At 38.4% G+C, this 15,443-nt stretch overlaps 1 protein-coding gene across 1 annotated transcript in view; it reads left to right on the top strand.

Annotated features, from left to right (window-relative positions):
• The window catches only part of LOC132108103 (clathrin heavy chain 1-like), a 32,124-nt gene that overhangs the window by 9,180 nt on the left and 7,501 nt on the right, over positions 1 to 15,443 (top strand). The window contains exons 9-28 of the mRNA XM_059514649.1: positions 1,591 to 1,743; positions 2,774 to 2,896; positions 3,038 to 3,175; positions 3,269 to 3,433; positions 3,601 to 3,781; positions 7,431 to 7,594; positions 7,700 to 7,825; positions 7,937 to 8,079; positions 8,443 to 8,677; positions 8,790 to 8,912; positions 9,282 to 9,427; positions 9,522 to 9,705; positions 9,833 to 10,025; positions 10,141 to 10,298; positions 11,621 to 11,785; positions 11,936 to 12,043; positions 13,056 to 13,223; positions 13,501 to 13,650; positions 13,749 to 13,880; positions 13,961 to 14,071. Coding sequence (XP_059370632.1) covers positions 1,591 to 1,743; positions 2,774 to 2,896; positions 3,038 to 3,175; positions 3,269 to 3,433; positions 3,601 to 3,781; positions 7,431 to 7,594; positions 7,700 to 7,825; positions 7,937 to 8,079; positions 8,443 to 8,677; positions 8,790 to 8,912; positions 9,282 to 9,427; positions 9,522 to 9,705; positions 9,833 to 10,025; positions 10,141 to 10,298; positions 11,621 to 11,785; positions 11,936 to 12,043; positions 13,056 to 13,223; positions 13,501 to 13,650; positions 13,749 to 13,880; positions 13,961 to 14,071 — 3,066 coding nt within the window. The remainder of the gene's footprint in view (positions 1 to 1,590; positions 1,744 to 2,773; positions 2,897 to 3,037; positions 3,176 to 3,268; positions 3,434 to 3,600; positions 3,782 to 7,430; positions 7,595 to 7,699; positions 7,826 to 7,936; positions 8,080 to 8,442; positions 8,678 to 8,789; positions 8,913 to 9,281; positions 9,428 to 9,521; positions 9,706 to 9,832; positions 10,026 to 10,140; positions 10,299 to 11,620; positions 11,786 to 11,935; positions 12,044 to 13,055; positions 13,224 to 13,500; positions 13,651 to 13,748; positions 13,881 to 13,960; positions 14,072 to 15,443) is intronic.

Genomic DNA, 15,443 nt, shown 5'->3' with positions numbered 1-15,443 from the left:
ACCAAAAGTTGTATTAAATGCAAATGAATTTATTGGCAGTTGGCAATTAACAAAGCATTAATATAACAAAAGCGATAGATTTTGTAAAGCCATGTAAACTTCAAAATTATAATATTGTGTTTTTCAAGCATAAAAAAAAGGAAATGAATTAAGATGCACAGATTGCAATTTTCCAGGCCGAATCAGATTTCCGTTTTTTTTTTCAAGTGTGACCTGCTGATACCGATTTTCGACAATTCTGGTTTTCTATGAAGAACTATAATTGACAGCATATACAAATAAAAATCTATACTTTTTTTCAATGCAAAAAAAGAAATTACGTAATAAAAGACATTATTAAATGTTGCAATTCCCCAACTCTGGACTAAGTTGCAGATGTTCTCTCACTTAAACAACTTTTAAAATAAAGTGCTCTGTGACTGGAAAGCGGTAGAAATAAAACCACCGGTAGGTGGCAGAAAAATACTGTTTTAATGAGCGAGTCATTTAGTTATTCGTTCAACTGATTCATTCAAACAGCTGATTCATTCAGAAACGAGACAAGTGACCGTCTTTTTTGAATGGGTTACTGAATCATTGACTTTACTCGATTTGTAACGGAATGCAAAAAATCTTAGACTTTCTCTTGAAAAGCTTCATTGCTTCCGTAGTTATTTTTCTTATTGACATTTTATTGGGGAAGTAAAAATTCTCTCTAACTTGCCCTTTTAAAAAATCTGCTTGTCCCAAACAAGCGTAAATCGAGCCCTCTGGCTCCTCCACAGTTTACTTGGGCCCTACACATATTACAGATTGCAAACTTCGTGTCTTCTTCACTCACAAAAGAACTTCCATGCCGATGACACGTAGATGTGAGCGTAAGTGTGATGTCAAAATGGAACGAGTTGTCACCGGTCCAGGCCGATCATGCCGAAAATCGGCTAATTCTAGTCCCTGGCCGGTTGATCGGTGCATATCTAGAAATTAATACAATTATGGAAAAGCCATGGAAATTGCTTTGAAGAATTTACATATTTTAGCTATGCTGTGCGGTAAAATATTTCATCTGTTGAATATTTATTTGTTTTAGAGTAAAAGGGATGCCTTTTAAATTACTTTTTTTTTAGGAGTTAGTTCACCAAAAAATAAAACTGTGTCATTTACTCACCCTCATGTTGTTTCAAACCTGTATAACTTATTTCTTCTGTGGGACATAAAATTTAATATTTTGATGAATGTCGATAGCCAAACAGTTTTGATTCCTGTTGACTTCCATTATATAGATAAAAATCTTATGTTAATCAACGGTACCCGAAACTGTTTAAGTCATAAAGGTTTGGATTAGAACAATATGAGAGTGTGTGAATTCTGATAGGTTTTAATTTTTGGCTGGACTGTCACTTTAACGTAGCACATAGGCTGATTCACTAGCTAATCCGTCTTAATCAAAATTATTTGTAATATCGTATTATTTTATCAAAAACAACTGGAAAGGTCATAGAAATGAATTTATCAAAGTGTGGAACCCTCTTATATCTTTCCGACTAATGTAAATTTTGTTATTCAATATTATGTTACATAATGAAAATCATCTGTTTTCGGTTCCTACAGCTGGAGTGCTCCGAAGAGTTGGGTGATCTGGTGAAGTCTGTGGATCCAACTCTTGCACTTAGTGTTTATCTAAGGGCCAACGTTCCTAACAAAGTCATCCAGTGTTTCGCAGAGACCGGGCAGTTCCAGAAGATTGTACTGTATGCCAAAAAGGTGAGTTTAAATGTGTTTCCTGGAGCTAGACGTGCCAGTATTCGGTAATGCGATAGGGCACTTCAAATACAGTGAAATAAACAAGCAGGGATGAGAAGCGCATGACAGAGCGCATGATTGAAGTTCTGGATGAAAGCACACGTTCATTCTCTGACAGCAGATGGCGCTAAACAGCAGAAATGCAGCCGCTACCCTGAAAACCCCATAAATAAAGCAGCTGCACTACTTTCTGTTTCTGAAACATGCTTAAATGATTTAAACATCATTCAGATTTGTGTATGCGATATGGCGTTCATCACAGCACCAAATACCTAAATATTTAAACTTAATATGCTATTTATTTTCAAACTTTTTTTACATTTTAATCTGGACTTTCAACATGCCCTTGATATTGTTTGAAAGTTTTTTGATTTCTTTATTCTTCAGTCACACTTTACATTAGGGCTTCATTAGTTGACATTAGTTAATCATTAGTTAACAAACTGCCAATGAAAGATTCTTCTGAACATTGGTTAATCTTAGGTAATTCCAATATTTAATAACACTTTGTTAAAATTTGCAATGGTGCTATTTAATGAGCTAACATGAACTAAGAGGTTTTTTTTAACAAAGAATTATAACTTCTGTAACAAATGTAGCTATTGCTCAATGTGAATGTTAATGCATTTACTAAGGTTAATTAATGAGATCTTTATTTTAAAGTGATTCTTATTGGTCTTTATAATTCTTTTTCTCTTTAATCCGTGTAAAAGTTTTTTTAATGTATTGCTTTATTATATTTAAATGTTCAGTTATTTTTGTTCTAAGAAAAAGGCAATAAACCTGTTATACTGTATTGACAACACTTTTTTGCTACTAAAATTCAATATCATGATGATAAAAGAATTAGCAATTAATTGCAACATGAAAATTTGATACTGACATATCCTCACCGGACTCTAAATTTCACACTGCTCTGTAAGCTGCTCTGTTTGTGTGAGAGATTTAATATTTGAGCTCCATCCTCTAATGCGTGGCCATCTGTGTGCAGGTTGGCTACACTCCAGACTGGATCTTCCTGTTGAGGAACGTCATGCGGATCAGTCCAGAACAAGGCCTGCAGTTCTCCCAAATGCTCGTTCAGGATGAGGAACCTCTGGCTGACATCACTCAGGTCTAATAGCATTTTGTATTTCCTAAGTTGTATTTATTTTACTGTATACAAATTTGGACTGGATGTAAGCATTTCTGATGATAAAGTAGGTGACGTTTTAATAACAAATGAATTTGCTAATGTTTTTTGCTTATTCTACAGATTGTGGATGTGTTTATGGAGTATAACCTGATCCAGCAGTGCACATCTTTCCTGTTGGATGCCCTGAAGAACAACCGCCCCACTGAAGGTCCTTTGCAGACTCGTCTGTTGGAGATGAACTTGATGCATGCCCCACAGGTGCTCACTACAAACATCAGCACCATGCACCTCACTTACTTTACTATTTTGCAAAGAGTTGTATCATGGCATGGTATTTTTTGCCCTGTTTAGGTGGCAGATGCCATCCTGGGGAACCAGATGTTCACCCACTATGACCGGGCCCATGTGGCTCAGCTGTGTGAGAAGGCAGGTCTTCTACAGAGAGCTCTGGAGCACTTCACTGACCTGTATGACATCAAACGGGCCGTGGTCCACACCCATCTGCTCAATCCAGAGGTATGTCCCACAGTTTGCTTCGACTTTTGCACCCAATGTTAATGTATCATTCATTTGCCTTTATTTGAATGGAATAAGACTCTTAAATGTTGATAGTTGTGTTGATGGCCGTCAGTGTTTTGGTACTTCTCTGATTGATGTGGTAATATGTTGCGCTCTGGTCGCAGTGGCTGGTGAACTTCTTCGGTGCTCTGTCGGTGGAGGACTCTCTGGAGTGTCTGAGAGCCATGCTTTCTGCTAACATCAGGCAGAACCTCCAGATCTGCGTCCAGGTGGCCTCCAAGTATCACGAGCAGCTCTCCACCCAGTCGCTCACAGAGCTCTTTGAGTCCTTCAAGAGCTTTGAGGGTAAGAATGCTGAAACACTTTCAATGCACTGTAACCGGTTTTCCTGAAAATTAGGGCAGGAAAATGTAGCTTAAAGGGATAGATCACCTTCAGCTGCTCCCCTTTGACTTGAATAGTTTTTTTCCCCATTCTATGGAACTCAGTGGGGACCGGCAACAGAAGGTGAACTATCCCTTTAAAGTAGTTTTGTTTTTACCACATTCATTGTGTACCTCCATATTTGTAGATTTGGTCTGACTTGTCCAAGTAATTTTAATAACAGTGCATTACTGTTTTACAATGAAGTGCTAGTTGTGCCGATTCCGATACTAGTATCGGAAATATCACCGATACCGCAACAAATTCTGGCATTGGCGAGTAAATGAACCCATATACCGATCCGATACCATTTTCTTAAACAAGACCTAGTTATGACCGCTAGCTTTGCCTAACCACTGCACGGTTCTTCTTCGCTGCTCAGAATGCATTGTAGACACAGGAAGTTGTGCTGTGTTGCCACAAGCAACCCCTGTTTAGAGCAGCGAAGAAGAAATGAAAACGCGTTAGCAGTATGTCCACTGTTTAGCAGTATTTCTGATGACATCGACCAAGTCGGTGCTGAAAATAAAAAAAAATTATGATACCAGCGTCTCTGTAGTACCGGTAGTCAGTTACAGACTCCCGAGTGTATTCGTTCCCCGCAGCTGCGTTCAGTTGCTTCTGCGTTAGTCTAAGCGCAGGGCTCCAGACTTTAGCCGAATATATACTAGTGTCTGTGAATATGTCTGTAAAATACTATTTAAATATTACTCCTGCAAATTCTACAACTCTGTGGGTGACGGGCGCAGATGCGCGGGAGCTCGCTGTTTTGTAGTCTCTATCACTATATGAGGACACGAACGCATAAACCGTCACTTCATGAGAATTTACGGTTTCATTTGAGAAAACTGTCATATCATAAACACAGACACTCAAAGATCTTCATGGCAATCCAACAAAATAAATGTTCAGTTTAATGTGTGTAAATTGACAATATATTAAGCTACTGTTGTAGCCTACAGTAGATTTAGCTATGTCTCTATGTAGTAATAATAATACGTCTCTATTAATAATAATAATTATGCCCAGACTAGTGTTGTCAAAAGACCCGGGAACTTCGGTACCAGGTTTCTTTAAGTACCGGTAGTACCGAGGTCCCGTTCAAACCCGGTTCAGCGCTATGATTTCCGCGAAGCAGAAAATGAGGACGGAATCTCAAAATCCAGTCATGAAAATGAAACTTACATTTTAATATGGACAGTCAGAGAATTAGTCAAAGTTAGCATAAATTAATCAAATCAAATCTCCATATGGACCGGTATCTGTAAATGTTAAGTCGCAAAAGTTGTTTGAAATATGAATCCGTGTTCTGCGCGTCTCTGTGTGAATTAATGAATGGCAGAGACGTGCGGGTTTGTTTACTACATAGACTGAAGTGCATGACGCTTGCATTAATTTCAGCATCTGAGCTTCAGAGTTCTCTCTCCATCAAGCGATCTGAACTGTTCAGTTCATCTCAATGCACGCACAGCGCACCTGTATTTGATGCTCTGTAAACTCTTTGTGAAGGCGCTCAACTCACCGTCGCTTTACTGAAAGCGCTGTTTCTCACACAGGCAAAGAGAGAGAGAGTGAGAGCCTTACCACGCTGAATCGACACGCTATATGTAAACTATTCTTTGTTGTCTTCTCCTGTCAAAATAATGGAGTTCATTTAGAATTATTCATATTCATTTTCGAACAAGCAGAAGACATACCGGTTTCTCTGGTAGTGGGCGGAGCTAATGCCCAAATGGCAATTTCATTGGCTGGCGCTGATCTCTTACCGTCCCTGTTTTGATTTCAGCAAATCAGTTTGACCGAACGCAGACAACGTGATTAATATTCATGAACCCAGCAGCTCATCAATTCATAGTGCATTGTATATACATTAGTATGATAGTAGAATTAGTAGTAGTATTATCTTTTAATAATAATTAATGTGATCGATTACTATTTTTTTTACAGAAACCCTCAATGACCAAAAATATCTTAAGCATCACCACCAGTCTTAAGTTCAGTTAAAATGACAAATATGCATTCATTAGGCCTAAAAGTTCATTTTTACATAAAGGCATTGTGCTAGAAATATTACTATTATTTAGTAAAATGTATGCGATACTGCTACTACTGTTGAAAAAATTTATAAAACTTTATTTTTTAAAGAAATAAATCACAATATTTCTTCCATGTTTTAATTTTAATAGCAAATCCCCTTTATTTACCAAAAATAAAATGTTTAAATTTCATAAATTAAAAGACAAATTAAATTTGGGTGAAACTTGTTTACTGTTTTTCATAATTATATGACTTGTAGAAAAACTTTAAACACAATTGTAAATAAGTATAAAGAATGGCATTGGTTTTATTTTTAGTGCTAAAAAGTTATTTTTTTTTAATTAGCATATTTTTGTGTTTTGCTTTGGTACCGAAATTGGTACCGAGAACCGTGGATTTTCACTGGTATCGGTACCGAATACTGAAATTTTGGTACCGTGGCAACACTAGCCTAGATGGTTGCTTGTTTTTTACTTGTTTTGTTGTAAAGAGATTATCTGATTAATATATATTTTTTTATATTTCTAGACTTATTTGTTGCATTTTTTTATACAGTTATATTGTAAAACTAAAATACCTTTTTTAGTTTGCAGTGTTAGATTTTTGGCTGCATTTGAAGTTCTTTTTCGCTTAAGAAAATAAATATTACTGTCAAATTCATGTCAGATAATAAAAATACTGTAATAAATACAGTAGTTCACCATGTATTTGTTCATGTTTTATTAAGGGATAAGTCTGAAGCACACCATAAAATAATTCTAGCAATTTACACAGGGCTAGTAGTATATACAGCTGTATATACAGATACAGACCCAGGTATCGGATCAGTACTCGGTATCGGCCGATACGCTGAGCCCAGGTATTGGAATCGGTATCGGGAAGAGAAAAAGGATATCGGAACATCTCAGTAAAGTGCCACATGGATACTTACCTGAAAAAAAGTTCAAACTAGGGATGCATCTATACTACTATTTTTTTCCAGAACGAGTCTTTCAGTGCTTTCATTTTTTGGTACTCACAGATACGATACCTTTTTTTGCATAAGTAATTAAAAAATATATATTGGATACCCTATAATTTTAGTTTGTTTTATATTTACAATTTAGTTTTAATCCAGATGATGCATGTGCTAAGTGAGCAAACAGCAGCCAAGATCAAGCAACAGAAGTGCACACTCTCTTTCTCTTTAACAACAAATAACTCTAGTAACTTGTCTTTTGCATTGGTTTACTCACTTGCTTTATTTGACACATCTGACTCAACCATAAATTTTCCAGTGATGTCTGTCAGAAAGGGATATTCCATTCTACTCTGTTTGTTCTGTTGTTAGTGATGCTTTATCTGGACACAGCTCTGTTCACACGCTATGTGGTATCGGTGAATTTTTACCAGTATGAGTACTGGAGTGCAACATCAGGCCTGATACCAATAAAGTTTAATACAGTTGTTTTAAATTGGTTACTTGATTTCCGTTTGCACTAAATCATGGAAATGAATCTGATCTCACAAGCATGTGTGTTCGTGTGGCCTGCAGGTCTATTCTACTTCCTGGGCTCCATTGTAAACTTCAGCCAGGATCCAGAGGTTCACTTCAAATATATCCAGGCTGCTTGTAAAACTGGTCAAATCAAAGAAGTGGAGAGAATCTGCAGAGAGAGCAACTGTTACGATCCTGATCGTGTGAAGAATTTCCTCAAGGTATGACTCCTGAAGAGCTCTTGAATTTATTTAGGCTTTTAACAAGCATCTTGAAATGAAAAAGTTAATTGTGCCATTAAGAACAGTATACCTTGTCTTTAACAGGAAGCCAAACTGACCGACCAGCTGCCCCTCATCATTGTGTGTGACCGCTTTGACTTTGTCCATGATCTTGTGCTCTACTTATACCGCAACAACCTCCAGAAGTACATCGAGATCTATGTTCAGAAGGTACTCGAGACATGATTGCAGCGACTCTTGTGATTCTCACGTGATCTCCTCGGCTTTCGGTGTGGTGTTTCTGTGGCAGTGGCTGATTGAGCGATTAACTGGTTTTGTCAGGTGAACCCCAGCCGTTTACCCGTGGTGATTGGAGGGCTGCTGGACGTGGACTGCTCTGAGGACGTCATTAAGAACCTCATTCTGGTGGTCAGAGGCCAGTTCTCTACTGATGAGCTTGTGGCCGAGGTAGAGAAAAGAAACAGGTGCGTACTGTTGGCCAATATAACTCCGCTAAACTGAGTCTTGCTGCAGTTTTAATTGTACTAATTAAGTAAAATATTTAACACACTGTTCGTGTAAATATAGAAAGTGTTTTAATGCTATGATCCAGTGACAAGTAACAGTTCACACCGTTTAGACTTGATACATAATATTTAAGAAATGATTAATAAATGAAATAAGAATCAAATCCTCATATTAGAATGTTCATCAACTTGAGAATTAACACTTTTAAATGGTCTAAATGTATAAATAAACTGCAATATCAGGCAGTTATGCACAATTCAAATATTGTCTGGTTCTGGTTTGCATTGGTCTAAAATTGACTATTTTGGTCTCTTTGACAGACTGAAGCTGCTTCTGCCGTGGTTGGAGGCCCGTATCCACGAGGGCTGTGAGGAACCTGCTACCCATAATGCCCTGGCTAAGATCTACATTGACAGCAACAACAACCCTGAGCGCTTCCTCCGAGAGAACCCCTACTATGACAGCCGTGTGGTGGGCAAGTACTGCGAGAAGAGGGATCCTCATCTGGCCTGTGTGGCTTATGAGAGAGGACAGTGTGACCAAGAGCTCATCCATGTAAGGAACAGGGGTGCAGAATATTTTAAGAGATTTTTTTGAGTGTTTATTGATAAAGCCAGTTCCTAAAATGGAGGGAAATTGTTATTTTGCTTTTCTTTCACCTTCACAGGTTTGCAATGAGAACTCGCTCTTCAAGAGTCTGTCCCGATACCTTGTGCGTCGTAAGGACCCCGAGCTGTGGGCTAGTGTGCTTCTGGAAAGCAACCCTTACAGGCGACCCCTAATCGACCAGGTGCAAATTAGAAAATATCATACAAGTCAATATGAAGATTTATTTGCAGCCCATTTTAGTTCCTTCATTTTACATCTCCCAGCAGAATGGCATAATGTTAAAAAAAATCAATTGAAAATTGGAGTTACATACTAGAATGAAACCAAATGGTTGAAGGGGAGGAGCTAAACAACTGGGCATTGGTGATGTCATCAGAAAAGGAACATTGTTCCAACCTGTTGTTTTGAAGGCTAGCTATACCATGCCAATGCTTTAGGAAAGAAAATCGGGCAATTTCATGTTGACTTCAAGTAGGTTGATGAGTTACAATATGAAAAAGTGCTTCAAAACGTAAAAATTAAGTACAGCTTATGTTCCCACCCACCACAGGTTGTTCAAACTGCCCTTTCTGAGACCCAGGACCCTGAGGAAGTGTCCGTTACTGTCAAAGCTTTCATGACTGCTGACCTACCCAATGAACTCATTGAACTTCTAGAGAAGATTGTTTTGGACAACTCCATTTTCAGCGAACACCGGTAATTTCATCCAAGTGGTGACATAAACATAAACTGATTTCCATAAATGATTTTAGGTTGTTAAACCTTTGCTTTTCCATTATTCGTGTCCCAGGAACCTGCAGAACCTCCTGATCCTGACGGCCATCAAAGCTGACCGCACTCGTGTCATGGAGTACATCAACCGCCTCGACAACTATGACGCCCCAGACATCGCTAACATCGCCATTAGCAATGAGCTCTTCGAGGAGGCTTTTGCGATCTTCAGGAAGTTCGATGTGAACACATCAGCAGTGCAGGTGAATCTTATCTCTAAAATATCATCTTAATATATTCTATATATGTTATGTATAACATGTTCTTGCCCTTAGTTTATTTTTCCTGTTTTTGCGATCTCAAATAATTAGTTGTCTTTCTTGACTGTAGGTTCTTATCGAGCACATTGGAAATCTGGACCGGGCCTATGAGTTTGCGGAGCGCTGTAATGAACCGGCCGTGTGGAGTCAGCTGGCTAAAGCACAGCTGCAGAAGGGGCTGGTGAAAGAGGCCATTGACTCTTACATCAAAGCTGATGACCCCTCGGCCTACATGGAAGTGGGACAAGCTGCAGCCCAAAGCGGTAAGAACCAATAAAGAGTGCCTGGTTCTTGACTAAATCCAAAACGTTCCAAGTTGAGATGTTCTTAAATATGGGAAATGGTCTAGAAGTGAGATTATCGTTGTCTTCTCCTCAGGAAACTGGGAGGATCTGGTCAAGTTTCTGCAGATGGCTCGTAAGAAGGCCCGTGAATCGTATGTAGAGACAGAGCTGATCTTTGCCCTTGCCAAGACTAATCGTCTGGCTGAACTGGAGGAGTTTATCAATGGACCCAACAACGCACACATTCAACAAGTATGATTCTCCTACTTTGGCTAAGTGTATTATACTGCTGGGTTAGAAATTAATGGGCCAAAATTTCCCAACGAAAATACAGATTTTCAAGAAAGAAAGAAAAAAGACAATTCTTTAAATTTTCATAAACGTATTTTTGCCAGTTTCAATATTTGCTGTATTTGGATATATTTATATGTAAAACAAATAAAGTATTTTACATAAACTTAAAAAATGGAAATTAAAGTGTAACTAAACCCCTGCTCAGAGCCTGACTCCACCCACTGACAATATTTGAAAAGTGGGCAGATCACAGCGGAGATAGAGGGGACGAGCCTAGGGCGGGGCTGAGCGAGTGCGGCGTGATCCTGAGACCTGCAGTGACGGATTGATTGACAGCTGCTGTCAGAGACGCTAAAATGGAGAGTGACTGTAATGACGCAAGTAGATTTGCAACAGAGCGATCATTTGAAGTAGAGGACTTTTCGCTGGCTCAAACTGCGGTCTTAACTCCTGCATCGCATCACTTTTCAGCGCGAGCTGTGTGGAGAAGCCCATTTCCACCTCCATTGCGTTGGAGAAGCAATCCCGTGTAAAACGCAGTTTGCACACTCAAGCTCTAGGCGGGAACTTGCAGTCTTCCAAGCCAAATGCATGCAACCACTGGCGCTTAATTTTAAAGTCTGCTGGTAAACTATGCAGTGCAGTCGCAACCAGCAACACACCTCCGTACCATCCTGACCACTGTACTAAATACAGATAAATCTACGCTAACTTGAAGATCTAAATAACTATATAATTGCTATGCTAAATAGATGCTATATTAGTCTACCCTGGTCGTTACCAATACTCGCAATTCCAGCTCCTGACTCACTACAGTGATTTTGATGGTTTTATACTGTCAAGGGCAAGGGGCGTGGTAGCTCATACCAAGGGGCGTGGTGAGCTGGAAACTGCCTACGTCACCTGCCACCGCTTACGTCACTTGCCACCGCAACATCCAATAGGAAAAATCAACTGCAGTAGCCACCGTTCAACCTGAAGAGGGCAGCACTCACACGTTTTTACACCATATATTGTAGAATTAAAACACTTTATACTCAAATGTCAAAAAAGTTACTTGAATCAATGAACAGCACTAATAAAGCCCCATTCTTATAGATCATTAACTAAAAAAAGTTGGTTTAGGGTTTAGTTACTCTTTAAATACAATAAAGTTTAATTAAATCAGTTCTAAGCAATTAAATAATTCCATTTAGTTAAAAATTGACAAATTCCTGCAGTGTTTTTTGTAAATGTCTGATCGATTAATGTCTGAACTTATGTTGCTTTTTTCTGTCTAGGTTGGGGACCGATGCTATGATGAGAAGATGTACGAGGCAGCTAAACTACTTTATAACAATGTATCCAACTTTGGCCGTCTGGCCTCCACTCTTGTGCATCTTGGCGAGTATCAGGCTGCTGTCGATGGGGCCCGCAAAGCCAACAGCACAAGGACCTGGAAAGAGGTCTGGCTATACATTCTTGTTCTTTTCTGTAGTTACAGAAACTATTTTAAGTAGCAGGTTAACTTGTGTTTATGTGAATAGCTTTGATCCCGTTTGTTTTGCCTCTATATATTCTGTTTACATTGTGACAAGGATGTTGCCTTCTTGTAGGTTTGCTTTGCCTGTGTTGATGGGAAGGAGTTTCGTCTGGCTCAGATGTGTGGATTGCATATTGTCGTTCATGCTGATGAACTTGAGGAGCTCATCAACTACTACCAGGTGAGAATGATTTAATTTAGGTTTGATGACAGTCATGAAAAGTTGTGAAAATATCCATAATCCTTATAATTCTATAGTAAATTGTAATTTTAAGATGTAATATTTAAGATAGGGCTGTCAAAATTCCTCGATTCAATTCGAGTACTCAATAAAAAAAACAAAAAAAACATTTGACTGCAATTTGCCTGAGTTGAAGTGGTGAAATTCACAGACGAAAATCTGTGAAATGCATTATTAGACAGTTTTCCATGGCTGCCTGATATATTTAACCCATTTAAAAATCAAAGCTTAATGCTATTCGTGAATTCACATATGCTGCGATTCATTTAAATAAGTATATGCAATGCAGGTTTAAGATGTGTTTTAATTATTTACATGGTAGGTTACGTACGTCTGTGTCAATGCAGCTCCGTTAACAGTAAATGCTGCTCCACACAAACTGGCATCATCTTAGTAAAGTGTAAAAACAGTCGTCAAGAGTGTTGGCATCTTCTGCAGGCATTTGTTATAATGCATAGTGTACATTAGTTCTATTGTTTATAATACATTATGTATTTTAAGTTTTCTTCAAAAATTCCTTGATTACTTGCTTTTGATACTTTATTACCACTTGATTTTTATTACCACTAAGAATTAATTATAATTATCCGATTACTCGATTAATATTCAGAATAATCGACCGATTACTCAATTAACAAAATAATTGTTAGTGACGGCCCTAATTTACTATAAAACACTAGTTGATAGTGTGATATAATAACACTACATTTTACAATATTTCTTTGACTAGAAATTGTTCTTTGTGAATTTAAAAATTACTGCTTTTATGGACAAAGTCATACTACAGGATTACAAACAAAACAGAGTAAAGTATATAGAAAATAGTAATTGTCCAAATTGGACTCTATTAAAATGATCCAATTCAAACAATTCAAAGTTTAAGAAGAACCTCCTTAGTGTGTCTGGCCATCTTACAGTCCAGCAGCACTGATATTTGCGGTTTCTCCATCAGGACCGCGGCTATTTCGAGGAGCTGATCACCATGCTGGAGGCGGCGCTGGGGCTGGAGCGCGCTCACATGGGCATGTTCACAGAACTGGCCATCCTCTACTCCAAATTCAAACCACAGAAGATGAAGGAGCACCTGGAGCTCTTCTGGTCCAGAGTCAACATTCCCAAGGTCTGTCTGCTTCAAATCAAATGTTGATTGATGAAAATGGAGTTCTTATGTATTGCACTCACAGTGTGCGCTCTCGTTCTCTTAAAATGCGCAAATTGCTTCAAATCACATCACGTTTGCACAATAAGTGAGCTGCACACTGCACAGTTAACTCCTGATCGGAGCACCCCTATTATATTTTTTCCAAACTAATTAGCATTAAAATAGCAAACAGTGGTTTATCTCCATGTATTGGCTGATGGAACAAATTGATGAAACATTTCATGTGTCTGTTCAGGTTTTGAGGGCAGCAGAGCAGGCTCACCTGTGGGGAGAGCTAGTCTTCCTGTATGATAAGTATGAGGAGTATGACAACGCCATCATCACCATGATGAACCATCCTTCAGATGCCTGGAAGGAGAGCCAGTTCAAGGACATCATAACCAAGGTATTGTCACATACTTTGGGTTTAGGACTTTGTCCAACTTTGTTCACTCGATTGGACTGAAAAGGTTGTATTTTTTTTTCTGTTAACTCTTGTTGTAGGTTGCTAATGTTGAGCTGTATTACAAAGCCACCCACTTCTACTTGGAGTTCAAACCGCTGTTACTGAATGACCTGTTGATTGTACTGTCCCCGCGTCTTGACCACACTCGTGCTGTCAACTTCTTCAGCAAGGTACTGTGTTTGAATTCTCTTAACCATTACAGCCACCGTTTCGCAGTTTTTAACCAAATGTTTTGATTTATTGTTTTCAGGTCAAACAATTGTCATTGGTGAAACCCTACCTGAGGTCTGTACAGAACCACAACAACAAGGCTGTAAATGAGGCACTAAATAATCTCTTCATCATGGAGGAGGATTATCAGGTATATATCAAATAGGGCTGCAACTAACGATTATTTTGATAATCGATTAATCTGTCGATTATTTTTACGATTAATCGATTAATTGGTTTATGTACTTATATTTTAGTTTTTTTCCATTTTTTCCCCCAAGTAAATTATTAATAAATGGTCTTTATCCTTCAGCATAGATTTTTAAGAGATTTTAACCATTTTGCACTGTCATATCCTAATCAAAAATATATCTGGAGTTGTTTTGTGTTAGTAATCCTTTGTCGAACTCTTCTGCAATCAGAACACTGACCCATACATACTCTAGCAAATTTCACAAGGAGATTTAAAATAATGTTTTCACCATGGCAGTCCTTAGAGCTCCTAAAGTAGTTTAACATCCCGAACGAAGCTTATTAAGGAATCTTTCAGAACATATTTTCACGAAGAATAAGGATAAAACAGAATAAAATTGCAGTGCATTGTATTTTATTATTTACTGGGAAACAGCTTTATAGCTTTTGCTGTGAAATTGTAAACAATCCTTCGAATAAAGTGCCAGTGGCATGAAACCTGAATGGAACTCACAATTTAAAGTAAAATCCATCAGAAGGTTGTCCAGAAAAAAAAATTGGACAGTCACACACAAAAAACCTGCTGTGTGAAAAAGAGCAGTGAATACTTAGAAAAAAAGTGCATTTCAAATATCTTTAAACATTTACCTCTCTCATTCAGTCATAATTAGGCTGCACGACTGAATTTTGAACTGGTAAACGACAAACTGATCACAGAACATGTTTGTAAAGCTTTAAATGTTAACTGTTAAAAAGCAATGTTATCAGCTTTTACGACTAAACATTTGCAAACAACATTGTACTGGAGAATCTGCACAAATAAAAGTCTTAGGGGCCGTTCACATATCGTGCCTAAAAACGCGTGGAAAACGCTAGGCGCGCCGCTTTCTCCTCCTTTCCAAAGCGCTCGTGCAGAAGCGCCCCTGAGGCGTCTGCCTTTGATAAGCAACCATTACGTGTTCTCTCCTTGAAGACGCGGAAATTTCAGCAAAGGATAAATGGATTTGCAGCTCAAATAAATCGCTTGCAGTAGCTCTGCTACTAAATTTATTTCAAAATGGAAATCCATATACAACTATGATCAGCTGTTCCTTTCATCTTGACTGAGCTTTTAACGTTGTTACGGGAAAGGATGAAGCTGATTGGTTAGTTCTTGTCACATGACCCGCGATGCGCTTGCAGCATTCTGAAAAGTTGAGATGTTTTTAACTCGATGCGGTGCGGTGTTGGAAATAACGAACTTGAGCGCGCAAAAGACGCAATATGTGAACGTCCCCTTAAACAGTTCAGTAGTGCAGAGTTTACAGGTTACTCTTCTTTTTTGAAGGCTC

This window comes from Carassius carassius, chromosome 28, assembly GCF_963082965.1.
Source record: "Carassius carassius chromosome 28, fCarCar2.1, whole genome shotgun sequence".
In the NCBI taxonomy this organism is placed as follows: domain Eukaryota; kingdom Metazoa; phylum Chordata; class Actinopteri; order Cypriniformes; family Cyprinidae; genus Carassius; species Carassius carassius.
The sequence above is the reverse complement of the archived record's forward strand: the minus strand, read 5'-3'. Positions and strand labels throughout refer to the sequence as shown.